The sequence below is a fragment of the Phascolarctos cinereus genome, unplaced genomic scaffold, assembly GCF_003287225.1.
Source record: "Phascolarctos cinereus isolate Bilbo 61053 unplaced genomic scaffold, phaCin_HiC Scaffold_4;HRSCAF=312, whole genome shotgun sequence".
NCBI lineage: Eukaryota > Metazoa > Chordata > Mammalia > Diprotodontia > Phascolarctidae > Phascolarctos > Phascolarctos cinereus.
In genome coordinates, this window is record NW_027555847.1 from 2,642,531 (window position 1) to 2,669,284 (window position 26,754).

Consider the following 26,754-nt stretch of genomic DNA (forward strand, 5'->3'; position numbering starts at 1 on the left):
AGCTGCCCTTCAGCAGATGTATGGAGTACTCCTGGCATCCTGCTTTGGTTTTCTTTTCACTCCCTCAGGGGACAGAGTCCCTTCTGTGAGGTTGAGGACAGTGGCTGAAACTTCAGTTATTAGTGTCTTAAAATGGAGCCAGTGCAGTGGCTTCATAGCTAACTCATTTACCCACCAGGTGTCACTACTGCCCCTCACTAGGTATGGCCCCAGGGAAATCCATCAGAGATGGGGAAGACGGTGAGTGGAGTCTCCTACTCCAAATTGCCAAAAGAACCAGATTCTGGGAAGGGTCATGTTCCTCTGGTGGTTCTTCACAGACCTCCACAGTAGAAAGTGCCAAATTCTCTCTGGCTCTCAGAGAACTGGGGACTTCCTGGCCCAGCTCTACCTCTCACAGTGGCAGAATTCATCTCCTTAATCCAAGGGGTTCAGTATAGTACAATTTTGTCCAGTCACAGCAGGGCTCAAGCCCCCACCCATCAGAACAATTCTGTAGCCTCCCATGCAGTGGATTTCATTAAGCCCTAGTCATGTGAGGAAGGTGTAATGGAGTCCACCACACAGGCAAGCAGACAACTTTCTGATATATAAAGTTCTTACTCAATGAAAGGAGTACAATCAGAAACATATTTTCACAACCACCACACTGACCAGGTATCTGAAACTTCTTCAAGATGTAGGTAGTCTGTAACTAGGGACACAGCCCACAGCCTGGCATTCTAGGGCAGCTCAAGGTATCTAGATGTAGATCAGCTACTCCCACCAAGGGCTATAACCAGGGCCAGAAAGGAAATCAACAAAGCTCCCTTGTGCAGGATTAGTAAATCTCTCCAGTACAGCCAGTGGCCCTCTGGACTAAGCCACAGATTCTTCCATAGGTCCAGCCCAGCACATCTGGGTGCTCTCTAGGTCTTGCCACTTTAGGGGCCAGTCTTTTCTATTTGATATCCTATCTCTGGTTGGGTCCTCTGGATGTAACTGCTCATCACTCATAGAGTTGGACACTGAATGCAAAAGCAGGCCCCAGTGTTAGGACTACACAGGCAATCTTCCCCTGCCTCTGTTCTTCTGTTCTATCTATCTACCTATCTACCTACCTATCTATCTGTCTATCCATCCATCCATCTATCCATCCATCCATCCATCCATCTATCCATCCATCTATCATCTATCCATCCATCATCCATCCATCCATCCATCCATCTATCTATCTTTCATCTATCTATCCATTCATCCATCCATCCATCCATCCATCCATTCATCTAGCTAGCCACCCATTCAGCCATACCCTTAGTCCTCAGGTTAGCACCTTAGCCAGACTAGTCTGAGCAGGGTCTACATCCTTTCTACAACTGGGTCCACAACCTGACCCCCCCCCAGTCTTCACCCCTTTCCTCTTGGTCTTAGCAAATGATGTTCTATGAGCAGGACCCATAGTTTGTTGAGGGGACATTACCATAACCACCACTACCCTGGCTGTGTGATGGCCCCAGAGCACCAGGATGCCAGGCTCAGACAATGAGTCGTTCAGTGACTCTGCATCCAAACTTCCTTGTCTGTAAAAAGGGAAACATGACCAGGGACCCCTGTAGAAGTGGCAAAGTATAATTGAATCTGTGACCTATCCCTTCCTCCTCCAGGCAACCCCCCTCAGGCTATGCTGGCTGAGGCGCTAACCTGAGAGCTAAGGGGATAGATGGATGAATGAATGGAGAGACAGACAGAGACAGACAGGGAGACAGAGAGAGAGAGAGACAGAGGGAATAGGTAGGTATGTAGATACTCATTTATTACACATGTATTATGTACCAGGCACTGTTAAGTGTTACAAATGTAATTTGACTTGCATCTAAAAGGAAGATTCATGCCCAAATTCATAGTGATTCTGCACTTAGAGTAGCAGTTGCTAAATGGCTCGTGCTTATGCTTCCAGCCAGAGAACAGAACTCCAGCAATGGGCTGGAGTCCTGCACTAGGAAGGGTCCTCCTTTCCTGTGGCTCCCAGCAAACCATCATGACACAGACAGTGCGACATTGAGCAACAGAAGGACAGGGTTAACTGCAAGTGTTTCTGAGAAACAAGATGAAATCCAGCAAAACTGGTTCTTTACCAGAACAAGTATAAGAAAAGCACAACTGGAAATAAGGTGGGGGTGGGGCACGGCTCACCCATTGTTCCCCTCTTGTCCTTCAGCCGTATTTCTCTCCCTGCTCCTGTTTCTGGCACACAAGCACCTGTGATAAAATACACGTAGACCTCCCAGTCTGACCATCCAGAGGGAAAGCATCCCTCTCATGGCCTTATGCTCCAGTCTCCTGGGCTGTCATGGGATGACCCCTGCATCTCCTTTCTTCCCTCCTTGTGTCTTATAGTGTGTGTGTGTGTGTGTGTGTCCCTCCTCACTCCCAACAACAATGACTTTCTTGAGTATAATTTCAGAGCCTTGACTGGTACCTAGAAGAGCAGGGGAGGGAGAAGGGAGGATGAGGCATGAACACCCTTGAGGTCCTGTCTCGTGGTGTATTCCTGCTTCCTGTTCTCTCCCATGTACTCTGCCATAGCCATATGTGAAAAACCTCTCCCCTTCCACCACTGAGCTTGCATTGGTTTCCTCTCTTCCCAATCTGGGAAGAACCAGAGCTCCCAGGGGGTCAAAGGAGTCAGCCAGCCCTTTGCCGAGGTTGCTACATAGCTATAAATACAAACGAACAGTCGGTCCCTGCCCTGAAGGAGCTTCCAGTCTAATGGGGGAAGGCAGCCCACGAAGGAAAGCTGGGAAGTGGGGTGGGGGGGAGAGGAGGATGGGTTCAGCAACAGAACTCTTGGACTTGCTTTGTCTCCTGCACATTAGCCCAATTAGTACATCTCGACCTAGTCCAGCCTGACCATGCCCAAGTCAGAGACACGCCCTGAGATAACCACTGTGCCTTGAGTTTAAGAAGCATGGGCAGACAGCCCAGCCACCTCCTCCTCCTCCTTCCTAAGAGTGCTTTGAGAGAGGGAGACCCAGAATAAACACAGAGGTGGGGCCATCCTTGGGGGAGCAGGTGCCTCTGAGGAACAGTGGAAAGGGCTGTGGTAATTGAGCTAAGCACATTGGGTGTCACTCTCCTCATCGACTAAACAGAGGGTTTTCCATGTCAGCCGGCCCTTGAAGGTCCCTGGCTCCCATTTCAGGCATTCCTTTCTCTTTCTCTGAGTCAAGGTTTTCCCTTAAGATATAGTAAGAGCCCCCCGACTCTCAGGACCCTGGGAACAGAAATGCATCTCTGGCCTGACTTATCTGTTGTTACCTGACAGCCTGGCATCCTGTCTCCATGTCACCCCAGCCCCATGACACCCTGGCACCTGGTCCCCAGGTCACCTGGTCCCTGTCAGCCAGTGCCCATGTTGCTCTGTCGCCATGTTACCCTGTCTCTCTGTTACCAGTTTAGCAGAATGTATTATGATAATCACAAAAACGAAACAAGGGCTAAAGCTGAAAGACTGCACAGTTCCGAACCCCAATAATTGAGCAGAACTGAGTAAATGTTCCATCTGAGCCATGCAGCTGACAGTCCCTTCCACCCAAAACTTTCTGCATGGTCTTGAATTCAGGATTCAGTGTTTGTCCCAATCAGAGAAGCAGCTGGCATTAAGGTCTAAAAGTGGTTTTTTATAAGGGTGATCATTGACTAAATCAGCGAAAGATCCCTTCACTCCCAACAATGACTATTGAATTTCAGAGCCTCTGTCTGATACCCAGAAGACTAGGGGAGTGGGAGGAGGATGAGACGTGGATACCCCTGTCCTGTCCTGTCCTATGGTATTCTTGCTGCCTGGGGCATGGTGCCTCACCCCCCCCCCCAGGTCTTCAGTCAGAGGCTGGACATCCGCCTGCCTGGGATTTTAGCCAAGGAGTTCTTGGTCAGGGATGAGGAGGGGGCCATGCCCTTGAGTGTCTCATTGAGGGGAATCTGAGGGCTGACTCTGTGACTCAAAGAGCACAGCTCTGTGGCACTCCGCCATCCTCCCCCTGCCCCAGCCTGAGGCAGCATCAAAGAAGCAGGTGGTCCAGGTTTCCAGGGCTGGGGATTAGCAAAGCAGGGGAATGGCAGGCCAAGAGAGAAGGGACACAAGGGGAGGGGCCAGAATATTCATGAAATGCTGGGGAAGGCACATGACATAGGCACTGAATTTGGGGCTGGATCTTGGCTCTTCTACCTGCTACCTGTGGAGGGTGTGGGCTCAGTTTCCTCATCCACAAAGTGAGGGTCTTGGGTTAGACAATCACTCATCTCCCTTCCCGGAGTTAAACCCAATGATTCTCTCATCAAGGCAATGTAAGAAAGTCATTGAGCCCAGGACAAGGGAGAATCCAAGGGCTTGTGGTTCCCAAGATCTTACAAGAGGCAAGAGCAGGTTGAGCAGAAGTAAGGACCTGGAGAGGAGAGGATGTTCTCATGGGACACTCATGGTCTGGGATTTGGGTGAGGTGGAGCCGGTAGTCAGGGTGGATGGAGGGGCCCACAGGAGCTTGGGAAGCAGAGGATCCGAGGGCATCGTCATGTCAGAAGAGTGATTGGCACTGACGTAGAAGTCACTGAGGATGGGATGGAAGGACGTCTATGAGCCAGGCACTGTCATGGAAGAGGAGGAAGGTGTCCTGGAGGGCAGTGGATGCAGCGGCAGCGTGGAGAAGGGAGCTGGGGAACAAGTGGTCAGCACAGCCTCCATCCGCCAGCTCACAAACACGCTTCCTGGACTGTTGTTGCGAAGGGTCACGGAAAGTTCTGATAGCAGCCCTTCCCCTGGCACCTCCAAGCCCAGGCTCGAAGGCTGCTTGTCAGACATGGTGTAGACAGGATTCATACTCAGGTTTCTGGGCTAGACACTGCCGAGCTTCTCTCCAAGCAGCAGGAAGCTGGAGCCAGCTCATGGAGGCTCTCAAGACCTTATTGTGAAGCTTTGAGCATAAGCATTCACACTTTGGAAATCTGCCAGTGCCACAAGGGAGGCTTAGCTTATTGCTCTGTGGATTTCTAGAAGTGATGGTGAAAATGCTGACAATGCGCTTTAAACATGCAAAGTGTGCATTTTTAGGAGAGTCGGTTGTTAAACACCTACCAGCTCACACAGCTTCCAGCGCCGAGGGTCGGTGGTTCTGTGAAATGTGTCAGTCTCTCCCACAGCCTTTTTCGTCTGCACTGGTGTTCTTCCTAAGAACACTAATCCATCAGTAGTCCTTTGGCATTACTGCAGCTGCCACAGCACAAGAACACAAACTCGTGCATCCTTCCATGACGTGTCAGCATGCTTGTTTGTGTGCCCGTGGGTAAATGCACCTCAGTGTCCTCCCCCATGTAATGAGGGGATTCCATGGTCCCTTGCAGCTCTGAAAGCCCAAGGATTCTGACTTTGCCCAGAGGTCCCTGAGGGCCTGGGAGTGGGTATGTGTCTTTCTCACTGAAGATGAGAAGAAACCATTTCCCATAGAAAGGCTCCAGGACCACTGAGAATAGGCATCCCTTCAGAAGGGGGACCACTCTGCTGGATGGTGTGGAGACCACGGAATGGAAGGGGTGCCGGAAGGGGAGGGGATGTCAGTGTTCGAGCAAAGAGGTCACGTGGGAGGCCACCAGCCACGAATCCTGGAGTCCAGAGCCAAGAGCCAAAGGAAGGGAGGGTCTCCTCATCCGCGGCTGCTGACGACACGGGGCAAGCCGCTCACGGACAAACCTGGCCAGGGGTCCTGGGTTAGGGGACCAGTTGCCTGGGCTCAGAAGCAGATGTTGGTCCTTGCAGCGACACAAGCCAATTTCAAGAAAGCTTCAAGCTCAGCCACAGCTCCTTGGACAAACCAGCATCTACAGGGAGCCAAAAGATGAGCCTGGTAACTCCCCTTGCCCAGGGGCGGAAGCTGCCCTGGCCGGCCGCTCTGCCCACAAACACACGCCTGAGCTCCCTGCTCTTCGGAGGAGGCTACTTCTCCCCGCGCCCCTCCCAGGCATTCTGGAAAATGGAGGCGGTGCGGTTTGGTTTTGTGTTTTTTCCACTGTCGCCATGCCCTCTGCAGCTCAGAACCCACAGCCTGCTACCAGTGGTACTTGTTGCTTTCATGTTTGATAGATAAATTGGTCGAAGTTACAGGGAGGCAGATTTGGGCTTAACAGAAGGAAAAGCTTCCTGACAGTCCAAGACGCCCTAAACCTGCCTTATGTGGCAGTGCGTGAGGTCTCCTCTCAGGACTGCTGCAGAGAGCATCCGTGCCGGGCAGTGCTAAGGGCAGGACAGCCTCTAAGAGCATCTCCTCAGTGTAAGGCTGAGGTCATCCATATAGTCCCAGCCACGGGTGCAGGAAAGGGCTGTGCCTCTCATCTCACAGCACTTCATACAAAGCAAGGACTGCCCTCTGAGGCAGCCATTCTCACCGTTTGTGGATGGAGAAGACAAGACCTAGAGAGGTCAGGTGCCCTGCCCACTATCTGTGGCAGGATTTGAACACAGATGCCCTGACTCCATGTCTAGCACTCTTGTTGACCCCACTAGAGTAGTCAGGGTAGGAGAAGTATGAGGGCAGGAGGTCGCCAAGGAGCCATTCCATTTTTTTCACAGTGCCGGCTACATGGTGACACAGATTGCCCAAATCTAGAAAAAAATCAGTTGGAGTGACTCAGAACCAAGTCCCTGTGAGTAGGCCTAAGGGAGTAGACGGTTGGGGTAGCGGATATCTGGAGGCCCGCCCTGATCCAGGACTCGGTGATTCGAAGCCCTGCAGCAGGGTGCAGGGAGGCATGAGGTGCTTGCCTGTGCTGAGGTTGGCCCCTGTTCATGGTGCATGCAGAGGCATGATGGGGACCATGGCGCCAAACCAAAGCAGATCCCAGGAGTCTTCAAGGAGAGCCAAGTGGGTGGGAGAACTACAGCTGAGCTATAGGATGACAGAACCAGTGCACAAGCGCCCAGGGAGCCGTCGGGATTGGAACCAGGATGCAAGAATCAGGATGGAGAGCAGCACAGGGAGCAAGCCCGGTGGTCGTGCTCAGCCCAGGCTTCGGGTCTTGGGGCAGGCTCAAAAATGAGCTGACCTGCGCGGGAGTGCCTGTGCATGTCAGCAGGTGGACCGCGTGGAGAACGTGCCGAAGGACAGGGACCAGGACAGAGACATCGAGGATGGTCACCTCCACATCGAATTCTGCTCCTACCCTGGCCGCCCGCTGTCATTGAGGAACGTCCCTTCTGAAGCCCAGGACACCCAAATCCCACAGCCAAGAAGCATCAGGATTCGAACTGGCGGCCTCGAGGTGAAAGGCTGTGGACTCCAGAGAACAGCCTGAGCCGGTCAGTCTCCTGCTATTTTTAAAGGCCAGTGGGGACGAGGGAGGGGAGGAAGCAGAGGGAATTTTTCCACTGGCAGTCAGGACCCGAAATAGGAAAAACTAGCAGGCGTTTCTAAACAAAGAATACTATTAATGTTGTTCAGGGAGACAGGGGCTGGGGAAGGGGTCGTGAAAGGAGGGATGGAAGGCTCCGGGGGGCTCCAGGGTCCTCGCTTTCTGACAGCCCTGTGGGGCGCCCTTCATGGGCTCAGCAAATCTGGTGATGACAGCCAACCCCTGAGCTCCCCTTTCCCAGAAAGCCCTGGAGTCCTGCCAGGGATCCCACAGACATTCCGAGTGTGTCCTGGGTAAGGAGGGGGCTCAAAGGGGTTATTTTTAATCAATCTTCCATGACAAGGAGCTGGTCTGATGGAAAATATGTTCCCTTTTTTCCTTTCACAGAAATCCCTAGAAACATTGACACTGTGTCTTCTGCAGTGGGGTCATCCCCATTGTCATCTGTCCGGAACACACATAGAGAAGTGGGGTGACGGGGGCGGGGTGGCATCACAGTGGCTGGAGGAAAGCTCTGGAGGGCAATTCAGGGAACCCCTGTCTGAACCCCAGCTCAATTACTTAAAGACTCCCTCAGTGACCTTGGGCAGGTCATTTCCCTTCCCTACATCATGGTTTCTCTTCTGTAAAATGAGGAATGAAATGACCTCTCAGGTTCCTTCCAGCCCTGAATTCTGTGGTCCAGTTCCAGCACCAGGGTTGGCCCCAGCTTGGGGAAGAGTCACAGGACTAGGCCAGTTCTCACCTTCTGCTTCAGTGGTGGTGGTATAGGGTCAAATGTAAGAAAGAGTCATTTGGGGGAAGAGTAGGCCTGAGGGTGGTGGAGGCCCATGGGAGAAAAATCTTATTGGGGAATTTTCGTGTATTTTAAATTTTCTTATACACACATGCATTCCCTTCCTCCAAAAGCCATCTCTATTTTCCTGTTGCAATCTCCTTTAGTAGAAACAAGACTGGTGCACCATCTTTTCTTTTCTTTTCCCAATGGCAGAGGCCTCATCTTATTAATATTATCTCTTCCTTGGCATCCCCTCCTCTGGTGCTGAGAACATCCTTTCACACACACATAGTAGGAATTTCATCAGAGCTTGTTGGATGGATGGGAGGGTGGATAGATGAATGGATGGATGGATGGGTGGATGGATGGGTGGATAGGTGGGTGGATGAGTGGATGGATGGGTGGATGGATGGTTGGAAGGATGGATGGATGGGTGGGTGGATGGATGGGTGAGTGGGTGGGTGGATGGATGGGTGGATGGATGGATGAAAGGTTAGGAGGATCTGGATTAGAGGTTAGTCTAATCTGGATTTTCCAGCTCCCTTCCCATTTATCTTTCCTCTGGTAGCTGTCTTCCTTAAAGCCATTTCCCAGACATTTTCTGCTTGAGGGAATCCCTCCCTTGAACCAGAAGGGTCAGTGATAGTCAGATTGGGGGCTTTTCTCCTTGGCCTTAAACAAAAGGTTGGCTCTTTAAGAGGGAGTTCAAAACTGAAGGCTAAAAGCCCATTACACTTGGAGTCCTCTACTACAGAGAGAGCAGAAAGAAAAGTGAGCAGGGTGAAGGGCAAGGGGGACATCAAAGAAGAATGTCCCTCTAGTGGCGAATGTTCCTTACGGGCACAGGGAGTTGGATGGCCAGTCACAGGCTGCAGTTAAGGTGAGACCTTGGGATGGTTTTAGAAATGTGAGTTGGAAGGAGGGAGAGAACAAGCATTTATTAAGCATGTGCTCACCATGCACTGTACTAAGTGCTTACCAATATTACCTCATTTGACCCTCACAACCACCCTGGCAGCTAGGTGCTTATATTATCCTCATTTTACAGTTGAGGAAACTGAGGCAGACAGGGTGGCCAGGACTGCACAGCTAGTGACTGAGGTAGGATTTGAACTTGGGTCTCCCTGGCTCCTGGTCCAGCGCTCTATGTGCAATGGCGCCACCAAGTTGCAGTGGTTGAACCATGGTCTCAAGGAGAGTGAAGAAGGCACTGATTATGTCAGCCTTACCAGAAGGTTCCTTCCAGCTTTACCTCTCACCGACACTCAGCTTGAGGAATTCGTGCGGGCCTTCACTGCAATCAGTCATGACAGAACTGAACTTACTATGGCCACAGTGACCCTGGGCAAGTCGTTTAACCTCTGTGTGCTTCTGTTTCCCCATCTGCCAAATGAGGGAGCTGAATTCAGTGGCTTTCAAGATCCCTTCCAGATCTAAGGGGGCACCTAAGTGTCTCAGTGGGTAGAGCTCTAGGTCTGGAGTCAGGAAGACCTGAGTTCAAATCCAGACTCAGACACTAGCTAGCTGTGTGACCCTGGGCAAGTCACTTAACTTCTGTTTGCCTCAATGGGGATAACAAGAACATCTACCTCTCAGGGTTGTTGTGAGGATGAATTCAGATAATAATTGTAAAGCACTGGGACAATGCTTGACAAATTGTAAGCACTATGTAAATGTTAGCTACTATTATTATTTATTACTGTGATCATATCTGTGATCCTGAAGCATGCTTGCTTTGTGCTGGGTGCTGCACATACACATGTCTCTGATGATGCACCTATGATGCAGCCGCAGAATGAGCGGAGGCCAGGCTCCCAGGAGCTTTGACAGCAGACAGATCCTCAAGGTACCAGGGAATCCCTGGAGGCTTTCAGCAGGGGCGTGACATGCTCTGGAACCAGGACATGAAGCCTGAAGGACAGAACCTGCCTGGCCTGACCCATGGAGGCCTGGGGACCTTTTGCTTCCTTTGGTAGCCCCTACAGGAGACGGCCCTGATGACTGACCATACAGGTCCACCAATCTGAAGGATTTGTTCTTCCTCTGTGGGACAGTTTATGAGGAAAGGCTCAAACAGAGCTTTCTGCCCTCCCAAAGCCTACCTGGGGAGGCAAGGAGGTGGTAGCCCCCTGACCGCGGCCTATGGAGAAGGATCCCAAGTTTTATACACCCCAGTCCAAGATAGACCCCGGGCCTGCAGCACCCAGTGCCCTTGTGTGCAAGGGCCATACACACAGGGTCAATCCTGGCCCCATCGCCAATGCTGGCCCCTCCTCCGTGGCTGTGTGCGGATGACAGATTCTCCTTCAGGGCTCCCCCACCCTGTGAGAGCCTGTGTGTGCTCCAGCTCAGGGCTCCCAGAGCCAGGCCAGCTTCGCCTCCTCGTTCTAGGCCGGATGCTCCTCCTACCTCCCAGGGCATGGCAGGATTTACCACCTGAGGCCTCCAGCCTCACAGGTCACACCCAGTTTCCTGTTACAGTCACCTGTTGCTGACACTCAGCCTTCACCTTCAGGCTGACAGCTGGCTGCGAGGCTGGGTGCAGACAGAACCCTTCCCACCCCCTCATGCTGATCTGGACTCCATCAAGACACCCTCTTCACCTGTGCCATCTAGATGACCCGTTAAAATGGGCTTCTGCAAACCCAGACTAACCAGGGCTGATTTCCAGCTCCACTCCAGCCAGGCTGCCTCCCTTCATTTCCCCTTATTAATACATGCTGGGAAATTTACAGCACGAGGCGTCAGGTGTCAGCCCAGGGTGCCAGGGTGGACTGCGGCCCCATCAGCAGGTAGCTCGGACATCCTTCAGGATGGATAAAGGTCCCTTCCTGGGCACAGACACACATGGGTGTCTCCCAAGCCACAGCCCTGCCGGGAGGGGAGTGGGTCACATACAGATCACATACAGGCACCAATGCTTTATAAATGAGGATGCCGAGTTCTTGCAGAAGTTCCAGAGAGAAGTGATTTCCCTAAGTCCGAGGCACCCAAGACTAGATGCAGGCCGGTCTCCTGACTCCCAGGCCAACAGAAGCATTTGGGGCAGATGGAGAATTAGTGACACTTTCCTGTGAAGAGCTCCGGAGATGCCACACTTCGTGGACTTGGCCTCCGTGGCAGGACACCTGGTCTCCAGAGGGATGGGTGTGCAAAGACCAGAAGCAAAATCGCCCACTCCCAGTGCGTTAACATTCTAAGGCGGAGCCAGGGTGCTGCCCAGTGAGCCAATACAAAATCAGCACTAAGTTATTTGGGGGGAGCCCAGTCTAGGGGCGTGGGGGCTCAGAAAGGCATCTCTTGGGAGGTGGCATTGGACCAAGTCCTGACAAAGGCTAGAAAGTCAGAGGGGGCAGGCAGGGAGGGCGGAGAATATTCTAAGAGCAGAGAACATTGTCAGAGCCAGGGCAAAGACCCAGACCACCTGTCTCTTCCCTTGGGCTCTTCTTCCAACCCACGTGCAGGGGTTGGGAGAGAGACACTTCCTCAGTCCCTGCTCCCCTCCCTGTGAGGTCCCATTATGGCATCTTGCTTTGCATCACAGATGGGGGAGGCAGAGAGCCTGGGTTCACAACTTGGCTCTGACCCTTGCTTCCTGGCTGGCCTTAGGCCCATCCCAGCACCTCTCTGGAGCTCAGTTTCCTCATCTGTACAAGGAATGGGATTGAATTAGATGCTTCCAAAGACCCTCTCCAGGTCAGAGCTGGGATTCTGCTTACATTTCTGAAGCTCCAGGAATCAAACACCACGTGCTTCATTTGGCCTCACAGCTTGGTTTAGAGCAAAGATCTGGGTTTGAGGATTTATAGGAAATTGGTATAAGAAAGCATGAGCTTTATTCCTATGCAGCGCAACAAACAGGCAAAAAGCAAAGTACACATACATACACACACACACACACACACACACACACACACACACACACACACACACACACACACACACACTGGTGATACTGATAGAGATTCAGCCAAATGCATAAGGCCAGCCTCATTCGACACAAAGTACATCAGGGAGACATGTTCAGCGGCAATGATCCTGGTGGGAGGACACTCTCAGAGATAGGGCTGAGCAAGGAAGGTTGATACCTTAAAGATGGGCCTGAGTGAGAACAGGTCGTCGATGCCAGATATCAGACCCAAATGTGGTAGGGAAATTCCTGGCTCACTTATCAATACCAGACTCAGGTGGGGGAGTTTCCTAAACAAAACCAGAAATGGGGTGAGGGTTTGAGTCGATGATGGGGACCTGAGAAAAGGGTGTTGGCACACAGCCTCTGCAGTCAGCCAGGAGCTTTGTCCAATGAGAAGCCAAGATCATTGGTCAGAAGGACTCAGGACAGTGAAAAATACAGGCTGCCTATGGTCATTAGAACACAACCTAAGTCCTCCTTATTGGAGTCCAATCACTTAGAACTATAACATCAAATAATATATTTCCTAGTGTCTGAGGCTGGATTTGAACTCAGATCTTACTAACTTCAGGGAAGTCTGTCTACCATGCCACCTAGCTACCATCAAACAATAGTTTTCAATCACGACTATCATGCCTCCTACACCAAGTTTCAGTGATGTCTGACCTCTACTTCCCACCTGAGTTTTGCTTCTAAGCCCAGGTCCAATGACAGACCCATAACTCAGACTGCATTTACTCCCAGAGACAGACAGCTGACTCACTCTTGGCCCAGGCTGCATGTCCACACAAGCGCTGGGGTGAAAAGGAGAGGATGTCTTTGCCATGATGGGCTTCCAGCTTGAGAGTCTGAAATGAACCCAAGTCTGGAAAGAGTCGCTGAGGCTTGAGATTCCAGAAGGGACAGATGGGAGCAGTCAAATCACCAATGTCCAAGGGAGGCTCAGAAGACCAGAATTCATCATCACAGCCATACATACACTGGTCAAGCTGGAAGGGAATGGAGCAGGGTCGTCATGGCCAACCCAAGCCTGTTGCTGTATAGGCGAGTGAGGCGGGCGTCCAGCTGACTGCAGGAGTGTAGAGCCTGGACTCCAGCCCAGCCCTCCTGAACCCCAGGCTGCCCTCTGGGAGAAAAGAACGGGTATGAGATACTGAGAAGGTAAAACCCACCAGGCTTGGCAGAGGGCTTGAGGAAGCCTTTGAACTCAGGAGCCTGGGTGGCCAGAGTGAGGGTGCCCTCCACAGAAATCATCAGCGGGGTCAGGATGCTGATTCTCTCCATCCTGCTCACAGTGCCCCCCATCTCCCAGCCTGGCTCACACACCCTGACCCACTGGCTGCTCGCCCTTCCCGGGGCTGTGCTCTCCCCCCAGCTCCCCAGGCAGCTCCTTGCATCAGCCCTGTCACAGTGAAGCAGTGACAAGGGGGAGTTAGAAGGGTGATCTTGACTGACCCTGGTAGACTGACCACAGGCAGTTGGCTCCTCCTAGTGGGCTCCTCTGCCTCTCAAAGATATTTGCATGACAGCGTCCCTCATAAGAAAGGATAAACCTTAAAATTTAAGTTGTGGACATTGGCCGTGCAGAATAAGTGGCTAATGCAGACATTGACCAGCTGCTTGAGTGAGGCAGTGCCATCCTTGGGTACTAGGGCCTCTTTCCAGATGTACAGATGCAGTCCCTCCCACCCAAGGCGCTGCCATGTTCCAGCTCCACTGGAGCTTTGAGGCTCACAAAGAAGACTTTCTTAAGCATTTCTGCTTACTGAGATCAGGGAGTCTTGTCAGGTGAAAACCTCAATGATGGAAAGCACCTGTGTCGGCCTCAGGAGGCCCTCCTCAGCACCCACTTCGGCAGGAAGGTCCTTTCTCTCGTGCCAGGAGGGCCGCCTTAGGGGAGCCCGGAGTGAGGGGTCAGATAAAGACTTCACTGATGATCTAGAGAATGAAAGGCCCTTTCTCTTATAAGCCTGCCTCTTCTGGTCCTGCAGGACTAGTGTTGCCCAGGCAGCCCGGGGAGATGCTGCTGTCCCGTGTTTAAGGAGGGAGATCCCACACAGGCATCATGGTGTCCCATCCGCGGCTGCTGTTTCCTGATCTCTTTGCCAGCCACCCTGGGAGCAAAGGTGGTCCAGAGGAGCCTCTAGGGTCTCCAAGGCCATGCCAGCAGGGGTGAGCTCTGGCTGCTTCCACCAGACCCAGCAGGCTTTGAGAAGAGGCCCTGCCTGGCCTGGAAGGGCTCCTGCCTGGGAGGCAGAGCTTGCTGCAGACAGAGGGGTGCTCTACCTCTGGGTCCTGGGCACCCCCTTCCTCTACCCCTGGGCTGGGACTGGGAGGGAGGGAGCAGATGGCGCTGAGATTTTTCAAGACTCTACAAACATCAGTATTACTGATAGGCCTCCTCCTCCTGCCAATCAAGGGCCAATCATTCAGTCAATCAACAAACATTTCTTAAGTACCTACTCCAAGCTTGGCACTGTGCTAGACCAGGAAATGCAAAGATAAAATATCCCTTCCTGCCCTCAAGAAGCTTTCATTGTATTTAGGAAAGCAGCTGCCCCCCCCATGTAGTTTCAGAGTAAAGGGGGGTGGGTGGGGCAAGTGCACCCAGAGCTGCAGGAAGAGGAGATGGAGGCAGGCCTCCAGGATGGGCGGAGGCCAAGCTGGGGACACACAGCTGGGGAGGGGCCGGCTGAGCTCTGGATGGGGGAGGGGAGTGGGGGGCCATATCGGGTGGGAGGGTGGAGAATTCTCAGATCCCCACCTTAGGCAGAGAAGCAGAGGAAGGTGTCCCTGCCCTGGGTCTTCTGGCAGAGGAGGCAGCAGGAGGAGGTCAGCCCCAAGGCTCAGGGTCCAGGCCAGGAGGCAGGCAGCCTGGCCTATAACAAACTTCTCCTGCTGTCTTTGGCAGGGGGCAACACCAAGCAGGGTCTGCGCTGCAAAGCATGCAAAATGAGCCTCCACCACAAATGTGCAGACAGCCTTGGACCCCAGCACTGCGTGGGCAAACTGGTAAGCCAGCCTCTGGTTATTCACAGAGCACAGGAGACCTGCCTAGCCCTTTACAGGCATCACCTCATCCGCCTCTCTCAACAGCCCTGTGAACTGATATTGTCCCCATGTTACAGATGGGGAAGCTGAGGTGAGGTGAGTGGCTTATGGCAGCAGGCAGGATTTTAAATCAAATCTTTCTTCCTCCAAGCCCAGGGCTGCTCAAGGGGCCTCCCTCTGGTCCTTTGGAGACATCCCCAATGTGGCCGTGCTGATCTCATGCCATGAGACCGGGGGCTTTATTTACCAGCAGGAAAGGGGGTTACCGACCTCCAGGGGGCTGGCCCTACTGCCCTCATCTGAGACGCAGGAGGTGGGGAGAGGGGAGAGAAGAGACCCAGGGTAGACGGGCCGCTTGGGCCTCCAGGGGATCCTGGGCCATATTCCCCGTTGCCCGCTGGCTCCCTCATGCCAGGCAGGCCCTGCCCACTTCAAGGTGCTCTTGGCCAAATGACTCCCTTGTTCTCCCTTTGGTAAGAAGAGAGCCAAAGGCAGGAGGCTTCTGGAGGTCGGGACAGCCCAGAGCAGGGGCAGGGATGCCCCCAGAGACCATGTTGTTGCCATGGGGGTATTCTGGGTTGGTCTTGCCAGCACTAGTGACATTAAGGCCTTCTCTGTTTCTCTAGCCCAAGGGGTTCCGGCGCTACTATAGCTCCCCTCTACTCATCCAGGAGCAGTTTGGGTGCATCAGAGAAGTCATGCCCATTGGTGAGTGGGGAGCTGCCCCGGCTGCTGAGCAGGCCTCCTGCTGGTCCTGCCTCGTCCAGCCTAGCCACACCCATGCCCCTGACAGTGGTGCCCTTCGTCTTTTACCCCCGAGTCCCCTAAATCAGGGCTTTCATTGTCCAAGGGATAAAGAAGCTTGGGCTCTGAGTCCTCTATCATCCATCTCTCGCCCTCTTCCTTGGGGAAATAACCCTGAGGATGCCACGCTGGCTGGTTTTTTACGTCTGTCACATTCCTCCTGTTTTTCTCCTACTGCCCCGGTGTCTCAGCATCATGCCTGTGTGCTTCGGGGGACTTTTTAAAGCCCCTAGTCCAGGAGACCTGGTAGGACCCACTTCTCACCCATCTGTGTCCTTGAGGGAGGACAGAGCATCTGTCCAGGTCTTCTCTCTCAGGGCGTACGGATGAGAAGAGAAAGTTGATTTGAGGACCAGAGACAAAGAGACAAAGTCACCCTGAGCCTGGGGTTAGGGAGGGTCCAGAATAAGAGGTTGAGAGAGGGGTGTCCTAGCGCCCAGCAGAGTCCTGTGGACATGAGTCACTTGTGCCCGGCACGTGCCCACCAGACCACGGGATGAGGTCTGGGCAGGGGGGGGGAGCCCCTCAGAGACGGGCCACGAGGCCCCCTTCCCGCCACCCTTCCCAGTGGGGAGATTGGGGAGGGCCCTGATGGCGGGCTTTACGACCAGGTTCCTCTCATGGGTGCCTCCTGTGTTCTGTTGCAGCCTGCGGTAACAAGGTGGACCCAGTGTATGAGGCTCTCCGATTCGGAACGTCCCTGGCACAGAAAACCAAGAAGGGAAGCTCAGGAAGTGGATCCAGCTCTCCCAACCGGAACTCTGTAATCCTCCTCTTTCTCTGAAAGTCTGGCATTTCCCCAGTGACATCTGCTGACGACGCAGCGCAAGCAACAAGAATTTATTAAGCACCTACTGTTTATTACCTGTTTATGAAGCTAGGTGCCAGGCTAGTGACAAGGATACAGAGACCAGGGAGAGAGACAGAGACAGACAGAAAGAAAGAGAGACAGAGACAGAGACAGAGGGACAGAGACAGAGGGAGAGAATCTGCCCCCCAGGGAGCTGATGTGGCCCCGGGAAAGGGCTTGGTCAGCCTGCTAACTGCATTCATGTGAGGAATTACAGATGGGAGCCGCAGCCTCCGGGGTACATCTTGAATTAACTCCCAACACAGTGCCTTGGGGTGGTTGCAAAGGGTCTACCCGCCGGGTCTGCTGGTCCTCGCTGCTTCCAACCAGAAACAAAACCCAAACCAGGGCTTCCCAGGCAGATTCTCTGACACGGCCAAGCATATGAAATGCTCTCCCTTCGAGATTCAGCCCCCTGCTATGACCCCTGGCCCTGGCCCTGGCCCTGGCCCTGGGAGCCGGCCTTTCCCATCTGTGCCCCACCCCCAGCAGTGCTGCCCCTTTCAGCCTTCCCTTCCCCCTCCTCTTCTCCACCTGGGGGAGTCCTAGAGGTAGGGCATGGTGTAGCAGTCTGAAGACCTGGGTTCAAATCTCAGCTCCATCGCTTATTAGCCATATGACCAGGGGCAAATCTCTTCCCCTCTCCAATCCTCAGTCTTCTCATCTGTGAGATGAGGGTAATCGCACTAACACTGCCACCCTGCCAGGCAAGAGGTGCTTTGGGAATAGGAGGATGCTCTAGGCCTGGTAGCTGCTCTTGCCCCTCCTTTCAAGGCCTCCCCCATTAGAACTTTCCCCGATCCGCCCCGCCATCAGCCCACTCAGCATTCAGTACTCTTTTTCTGGCCCTAATTGACCCGGGCACTGAGAAGTAAATAAACTCAAGGAAATCTGAGGAGGGGTAGGGCACTCCTGGGGGTATCAGGAAAGCTTCCCCCTGCCCCCCATGGGAGGCAGTGGCTGAATGAAGATAATTTCAGAGCAGGGAGAAGCCAGGAGGGGGCCCATCTCCAGCCGGAGAGGGAGTCGATGCAAAGGCCTGGAAGGTTGAGCTGGGGGAATAGCACATGGACCCTATGGGTGGACCGTGAAGAGTGTGAAAGTGGGTCGCGAGATATTAGACTGGGAAGGGGGCTCAAAGGGCTTCCGATGCCAATTTGAGGTGTCTATAGTTTATCCTCCAGGCATAGGGAGTCATTGAAGGCTTGAGACATTGTCAGGATTCTGCCTTGCAAAGATGATTTGGGCAATTGAGTGAGAGAGGGGAGTGAGCTGGAGCAGAGGTCAGTTAGGAGGCGATGGTCACGGTCCATCTGAAATGTAATGGGGCCTGAATCTGGCTGGCGTGAGGAGACCGCTCTGATTCAGGGATGTCAGGCAGAATGGTCAGTCCCCCTGGGGTGGGGGAGGCTGTGCAGAGATAGGGGGAGGAGGTAAGGATGGCTCTGGGTTGACCAACTGGAGCGCTTGGGAATCCTCCCAGGTCACACCCTTGGCAGACTGGGAAGCATCTCTCCCTCTAGGAGCACAAATAGTCTTGGAATTTCTAATAGACGGGGTGTTGTTTATTTACAGTTAACAAAGGATAGACTTGAAATTAAAGTTTCAAAGATGCCTGTCATTTTTGTACTACGATTATTCCCTGGTGTGCGTGCCCTCTAACCCTTCCTCCTAACCAATGCCAACCAACGTGTTCTGTTCCTGTAGTCCCCCACCTCTCTACAGAGAGGAGGGAAAGTGTGGTTCCTCATCCATCTTCCTGAACCAGCCCCTGTCATTTTGACAGTTATTCAGAGCTCAGCTGCCTTTAGTGGTGTTTTCATTTACATTATTGTAGCCTCTGTCTGTACCACTCTGCTGGTTCTCCCCACTTCACTCGGCAGAAGTGCATGTAAGTCCCATGTTTCTCTGAATTTTTCATCTTCATTTCCTCCTGCACAATAATACACCATTACATTTGTGCACCTTGTACATATGTTCAGTTTACCCCCCACTGCCTTCCAGTTTTAGTTTCCACAAACAGTGCGGCTGAGTATATTTGGGCACTGTCTGTCTTTGACCATCTTAGGGTATATGTCCAATAGTGGGAAGGAGAGAAAGCAGGAGGGAAGGAGAATGGGAAGGAGAGAAAGCAGGAAGGATGGAGAGGTAAAGGGGAAATGGAAGGAAAGACAGAGTGAGAGGGAAGGCGTGCCGAAGTGCCCAGATGGTGTGAGATGGAGCTCAGTGGACAGCGCTTGGGGCCCCTGTGATCAGCCTTTAGCGTTATCTTTGCACCCTTCAGCTCCCACCTCGGCTCCTTCCCTATCTCCTCTGGGAAGGTGGAGGTGAGCAGCACCACCTTTCACCAGATCACACCAAGCAGGGGCGACACTGGAATGTCTATTCCTTGGGTGCAGAGGTGGGAGAGCAGACAGCGTAACGTTTGCTCAGCTTGGGTTTCTATCATGCGCGTGGGCCACGGGCAGAGGACCAGCCACACTGTGCACCTCAGATGTGAAGGAGCCCAGCTTCAGTTGATGTCAGGCCTCCCCGCCTCAAGCCACCATTACAATTTCTCATCAGGTTTCTCTGATTTACCAGGGAAGTGTTATACCAAAGGGAGGCCAAGGGTGAGAGACCCGTGGTCAAAACCATGAATAGTGCTGAGACTAAATCCAAAAGGAAAAGAAAATGCAGCCATTCTGTCACAGGAGGAGGAGTACCCTTTGACCTGTGCAGAAACAGCCAATGCCCCAGATGGACCTAAGATGGACTGACGTGAAGCTCTATTTATTTTGTTGCAATGCCATTATGTCCCCAGCCAGCAGCACGCCCCTGAGGCCTCTCTGCCCTGGCCTAGGATGTGCTCGAGGCCTCCAGCTCACCCTTCTCTCTCCTCACAGATCTCAGACCTTGGCGAGGTCCCAGAGGAAGTGCCTGGAGTATTCTTTGAGCCAAGCAGGAGACGGAGCAACAGTGGTGAGTAGGAAAGAGAGGGTGGGGCTGATGGGAGCGCACATCAGGACCGCTTGAGTCACAAACCGGGGAGCCAAGTGGGCCCCTCCCTGTCCTCCTTTGGGCGCCCAGCCACACTGCACAGGCAGGTTCTCCACCGATTAATCGATCGTGGGAAAGATGCTTGTAGAGTGACACAGTGACCTCCATGGTTTGTCCTCCCACATTCTTTGGGCGTAACCTCTGATTTCCCAAACCCCCCCCCCCACATTTCAGAACTTACCGATTCTGCCATCCACAGGATCTCCATTCACTCACTGTACATTGCTATCATGACCTTCTTTCCTTGAAATTGGTCTAAGTTGTGAAGGCACTCTGCTAGAAACTGGTCTTTCCCAAAGATGGGGGATGAAAGATGTCACCTTGGGGGAAGAGCAAACAGGCGGGTTCAGTTGGACCAGGGCTGGACCACAGCAGACATCGCAGGGAGCAGGGTCCAGCGGCCTGGGCAGAGGGGCTAGAGCCAGGCTGTCTGTGTTTTGTGTTTGATCCGAGGGGCGCTAGGGAGCCAAGGGGGCTTCGTGAGCAGGAGAGGGACCTGGTGGACCTGCTCTTCAGGAGAATCCCTGGGCAGCCATGCAGAGTTTGGGCGGGGAAGGGCAGAGACAAGGCGGGGGGATCAGTTTGCCATTGCAACAGTTCAGGTAGCCATGAAAAGGGGGAGATGGGTGTGAATACGCTACAACATTCATACTAACCGAAAACAAACCCTAACCTAACCCTGTAAGTGAAAAGAACACCAGTTAGGAGTGGGAGAGGGGATCATGGGATGTTTTTTTCCACAATCAGATGAGATGCCTTTCCTTCAGATTAGGAGATTCAAGAAAATGGCTTAGAGCTTAAACAAGAACAGAGAGAAATGTGAACCTATAATTCAGAGATGGCTGCCCCACACCCCTGTGGTAGCACCAAGGCCCGGCCCCCACATTTAGAAGAGCTGTCCACTAGGGAGTGGAAATCCTCCAGGGAAGGAAGATCCCGGGGGCCGGGGAGATGAGCCCAGACTCCTGGAGGCTGGGCAGAAGAGAGGGCAGGGTGGCCAGGTGGCCCAGGGATCCCCGGGGCCCTGAGGACTTCTGTGTGTGACCTCTCCTCCACAGTGTTTACCTATTCAGAAAATGGCTCCGATGATGCCAGACGGGACTTGAAGATCACAAACGGCCCAGGATTTACCAAAGTAAGGGACGAGTGCATTCCTTTGGGGCATCTTGGGGAAAATTCAGAGAACAGTGAGATTTTTGAGGGCATTGTAAAGTGGGGCCTCCATCGATGGTCCTGTCCGCCTGCTTGGGGGCTCTCTGGGTGGTCTGCCACATAAGTGGGGAGGGGGAGTAGGCCTAGGGCCAAGTGGTCCCTGAGCCTCCCTGGAAGCCCCTGCCCATTATTACACCCATCCAAGCTCAGGCAGGAGGAGGAATGAAGCCAACCCAAGGACCAGTGGTGGGGGCAGAAGTTGAGTACCTAGCCCGGATAAAGTCAAGAAGCCCCCATGGGCTTGACTCCACATCTGGTCCTTCAAGGGCAAACCCAGGAAACCCCATTTCTAGGGTACTGAGGTGGCAGCCATCCCTAGGTAGTGTCTGCCTCTGGGTGCCGTGAAGCAGTGACAGTCAGCCTCCACTGGCCCTTTCAGGCCAACTGAGCAATCAGCAAGCGCTGATGAAGCACCTACTGTGTTCCAGTCACTATGTTGGTCCCAGGGACACAGTCAAAGACTGAAATAATCCCTGCCCTCAGGAGAGAAAAGCAGTATGTGCCTATGTCCATGGATAGAGAACTGGGGGCTAGGGCCCAGACCTGCCTAGGATTTCATTGGTATGAGGAATTCCTGATGAGGGCATACTCCCCCTGCCAAGGCAGACTGGCACCTGCTCTGAACCTTATAAAGGACCATTTAGGCAAACTAGATACAAGGTCGTGGAGAAGGGGCAGGCATGGCACCAGCAGCCAGGGCTGAGGAAGGGCCTCACGTAGAAGATGGGGCTTAAACGTAAAGGTGAAGGGGGCATAGCCTGGGCAAACGGTGAGCGAGAGAAACAGCAACAGGCCATCATGGATAGATCAGAGTGTTAAAAGGGAAATGAGTTGGAAAACGCAAGTCAGGGATAGATTGTGAACAGCTCAGATGGCTGGTGGATTGGCTGACCCCCTTCTCCTGGGTGGTATAGCCACTGTCTGCACCTCCCTGAAACTCCTTGAGGCCAGGGACCCGCCGTACTCTTGGCTGTGTCGCCTCTGGGCCTCACATACAGGAATCTCGGTAAGGGCTGGACCCAGGATTTTATTGGCATAAGAAATTCCCAGGTGAGGAAAATCCCTCTACCAGTGCAGGTTGGCACCTCCCCTAAAGCTTAAGAGTTACAGTGAGTTGCCTACACTGGACACTGAGGCCTTGAATGACTTGCCCAGGATCATGGGGGCAGTGTGTGCCAGAGGTAGCATTTGAACCCAGAGCTTCCTGGCTTTGAGGCTCTCTCTCTCTCCACAGCCCATCATTGATTCTCCATGGTCATAGGAGCTGCTTACTAAGTGTTTGCCAAATGGATGGATGGATGGATGGATGGATGGATGGATGGATGGATGAGTAGTGGCAGAATGAGTGGGTGAGTGAATGAAGGAGTGAGGGAAATGCCAGTTCCTCAGTCTTGGGTCTTGATGTCATATCCCTACCAAACATTGGACAGGAAGCAGCTCAGTCAAGGGTTATTCTCCTGAAAAGACTAGAGAGCCTTCGCTCCTCACTTTCCAGCAGATACTCATCCAACGACATTAACTGGCCCTCTGGACCCCGGCCTCTACCTGGCCCCTTGGCCCCAACCATCCCGCCCTGCTAAACAGCATCTCGGGAACCTGCCTGCTTGTCTGAGGCCAAACACAGGCCCACCTGGAGGGTCCTCCCTTGACCTACCAGACATCCATTCTGGGGATTGTTGTCCAGGGGTCAAAGAAGACAGAAATGCACTGATTCCTGGCACTTTGGCCTCTTTCTGCATCAGACGAGCTTCCTTCCCTGGACCCCCTCTCTGAGCCAGCCCTTCTCTTTAGTGAGCCTGTGGGGCAGGTGATCATAGCAACATCCCAAGGGGTGAGAGTGGAGTCCCCCCAGGGAACAGGGGCCTTCGAGAAGGTCTGACACCTTCACACTTCAGGGGAGCACCCTGAAAGGAAGGGGCACCCACGCTCCCATTCCCTTCCCTCTCTTCTCTCCCATCTTACAGGGACCTCTGCACACAGACACTGCACAGACCAGCACCTACGTTGCCTTGTACAAATTTGTCCCACAGGAGAACGAAGACCTGGAAATGAGGTAAGAAAGGTCTGGCTTTCCTGGGAAGAAGGAAAGGCCAGCGGACTGGGCCTCACCCACAGACCTGAGCTCATTCAGAACTCACATACATCAGCAGCCGACCCAAATCAAAGCTGCCTTGAGCTTGAGAAAGGGTGGACAAAGCAGCCCCAGCCCTTGGCACTTCGGGAGGGACCCTGAACAGCCAGGAACTCTGGGCAGCTTCAGTCCCACGAAACCCAGTGGCCCGTGGGCAGGTCAGCACTGACCACAGAGCTTTGGGGGCGTGCTCATCCCTCTGTGGCAAGCCAAAAGCTGTTTTCCTCTTTTCCCATCAAGACTAGAAGATATGAGTAAGTCTCATGAGAAGGTTTATGGATTTTCCAACCATGTTTCTGCAGGAAAGGGGCATTCTTCCAGGTCAGATGGGCCCCTCTGGGGCTTGTCCCTTCTTCCTCTGAAGATAATGGGAAGTTAATTAGCAATTAAAGCTACTGAAATGCTCTGCTGGTGCTGGCTTCTGGAAAAGTGGGGCATGGGAAAATTCCCTCCCATGCTGGTTAAACTCCAGCATCCTCAATTATGAGGCGCAGTGTGAAGGACGAGAATAATTCACAAACCCTGCCCACCCCCCATACACACCCAAGTCTTGGCTAGGGCTTCTCTTTGATTCTTCAGATGGAGCAGTGTTCAGAGCATCCTCATCATTCACCCAAATCATCCCCATTCTCTCTCTCTCCTCCCTCTCTGCCTCTGTCTCCTTCTCTCTCTCTCTCCCTCCCCCATCTCCTTTCTCCTCCCTTCCCTTACACTCCATTTCTTCGCTCTGTGACTTTTCCCAATCTTCTCAGAAAGATGGAGACTTGGTTGATAGGGTCACTTTGGGGATTTCTGAGGTCCCAAGCCCTCTTGTCACCAACCTTTACTCCATCAGAAAAAGGTGAACTCTCATTGGGATAGTGAGAGGTGAAATGTAGTAGCTGCCTTCTCTGCAATCAGGCTAACTGTTGCTATTGACTTGGGCCAGGACCAGGACTGCTGACCTAGAGGATGGAGCAGCATCATTGGTGGGATGTGGAGGCCTCTAGGACTGGGGCTCAATGGCCCTGGAGATGACTTGTGTGGCCATAACTGAGCTCCCTGCTCCAACATGTGATTTTAGATGGAGAAGGTGCCCTTAGGAGGCAACGTGGCCCTGGCCCTGGGAGCTCTGTCTCTCCTCCCCTTTGTGCCCCAGCTGAAGCCCAGCACTACTTAGAGACCCTGAGATTTCTGCTCCATCCTACTGACCCCTGGTCTAAGCAGCCATTCCAGAGGTGGGAGGAGATGAGGGTGGGAGAGCTCAGGGGGACAGAAGAGACACCCCCTCCTCATTAAACTCCAGCAGCTCCCTATCACCTCCTGAAATAAATACAAAATCCTCTCCTGCCCTCCCAGCTGCCTCCCGTCTAGGTCCACTCCATACACTCTGTGATCGAGAGCCACTGACTTGCCAGCTTTCCCTCACATCTCCCATCTCTGCGCCTTTGCATTTGCTGTTCCCTGTCCCTGGATGCTCTTCCTCCTCTCTGTGTCTTGGTTACCCTGGCTTCCTTCAAGCTTCAGCTCAAAGCCCACCTTCAGCAGGATTTTCCTGGTCTCCCCCTTCCCCAATGCTAGTGTCTTCCCTCCATGGGTGTCCCCCCTACTCTGCGTGGAGTTTGAACAGACCTATGCATGGACACGTTTCTCACCATTAGAATGTACAGTCTTAGATGGCAGGGACTGGATTTGGACTCGGGAATTTTTGTCTTTCTTTGTGTTCCCATCACTCAGCACAGGGCCCACCCCTTAGCTGTTGCCCGACTGGCCGACCCTCGGGCCAAAGCTCCATCCCACGGTAGGACCCAGTCTTTTAAGCTGCAGTCCCCAGGACGATGTGCCCCAATCTCCCAGCACGCACGCACACACGCGTTCCATCTCGTCTTCTTCGTGAATGATGGCAGTGGTAGCCGCTGGAGCAGACTTAGCCGAAGATAGGCTGGAAGAAAATAACCTACATGCGGACCACGACTTGAGCCAGCCCGTCGCTCGGACTCTTTCCGTTTGCATGAATGTAGATAGTCCCGCCCAAGCATCTAGGAAGCTTCCCTGTGCTGGTCCAGGCCCGGTGGCACCTCATAGAGATGTGGAAGCCTTGGCAAATGCTGGAGTTAGCACAGAGAAGCAGGGGAAGAAGGTGCCTCACTGAGCATAAGGATGCACGCTGACGATGTCTGGGATTTCTAGAGAGCCTTAAGGTCCTCCTCTGCATGCATTGTCTCCCTTGGTCCTCACAGCAGCCTTAGGAGGTGGGTGCAATTATCCCCGAGGAAACTGAGGCTGAAAGGGGTTAAATGACTTCTGTAGGGTCACATGGCTACTGAGTGAATCAGGATTCAAACGCAGTTACTGACTCCAGGCCCAGCATGCTTTGTACTGAGCCATCTAGCGGCCAAGCAATCTTCTGGGGTCAAAAAAGCTGACAGATCCTGCAAGGGAGAGAGGTGATACCACCTTAGAAATCCCTCTTTATGGCAGCTATCTCCAAGGATCTCAAAATACAGCATTAACTACATGCATACAAAATACATCATCAATTACATGCAAAATAAATCAGTTACACACATACAAAATGCATCAGTTACATGCAAAACGAATCATCAGCTACTTACATACAAAATGCATCACCAATTACATGCAAAATGAATCAACTACATACATACAGAGTGCACCAGATTACAAACATACAAAATGCATCACCAATTGCATGCAAAATGCCTCAGTTACACACATACAAAATGCATCAGTTGCACACATACAGAATGCATCAGTTGTATACATACAAAACGCTTCATCAATTACTTAATCATCGGCTCTTGGGCTCAGGTACAGACAGGCCTCACAAGATACAACATTCCCTGTGGGAATGAAGACGACGCCACGAGGCTGCTCACCATCCATGAAGCCTGCTCACCTCTGTTTGACATGTATCAGGCTCTTCGAGATGTGGCCAGAACAAGAAGCCAGCAGCAGGGCCCATCCTGTGGATCTGGAACCAACTGTCCCCGCCTGCATTAGGATGGAGCCCAGAGGTGCACAGCAGTTTTTCCTCCTAGAAGTGATCAGAGTGCGCGTTTGAACCTGTGGCATGCGCTTGTCATTGTGACTTGTCAGCCAATGAATGGCTCATGATCACTGTGCAGTAAGCCAATGGGAAAGAGTCAGAGGGCCCTGTGTCTGTGCCTGTGCGTCTGTGCCTGTTCTGGGCGCGGGGGATGAGCCCCTCCAACCCAAATGCCCAGAAGTCGGCTCCACGAGCCTCTGCGTGGGCTGGTACCAGTCTAAGGACTGGGCCCTCATTGGCCAGCCCCCCCATATTGCATGGCACAGACTCAGGCTTCTGTCCTTCCCACCCTGTTTCCATGTGATTTTTATGTGTGCTCTTAGACCCGGTCCATCGAGTCGCTGCAGATTCAGATTGAATTTACAAATAAACACCTAGCAAAGGAGGATGATCCTAGTTAATTGATGGACAAAGAAACTGGTGGTCCCCCATCCCGTCATGGCACCCCCATTCACACTCACACTTGGGTCTTCTGGCATCTATCCGGTGGGTAGGGAACAAGAACTCCCCAGACCACAGCCATTGCTGCATTCCTGCCGGGCAAAGCGAGCCT

The 26,754-nt window shown here is 52.9% G+C and overlaps 1 protein-coding gene across 1 annotated transcript in view; it reads left to right on the top strand.

The window, feature by feature from the left end:
• Positions 1-26,754, top strand: part of STAC (SH3 and cysteine rich domain) — a 36,839-nt gene that overhangs the window by 2,668 nt on the left and 7,417 nt on the right. Inside the window, exons 2-7 of the mRNA XM_020964452.2 lie at positions 14,980-15,080; positions 15,746-15,827; positions 16,571-16,686; positions 19,659-19,734; positions 20,871-20,947; positions 22,989-23,077. Of these exons, the coding sequence (XP_020820111.1) occupies positions 14,980-15,080; positions 15,746-15,827; positions 16,571-16,686; positions 19,659-19,734; positions 20,871-20,947; positions 22,989-23,077 (541 nt within the window). The remainder of the gene's footprint in view (positions 1-14,979; positions 15,081-15,745; positions 15,828-16,570; positions 16,687-19,658; positions 19,735-20,870; positions 20,948-22,988; positions 23,078-26,754) is intronic.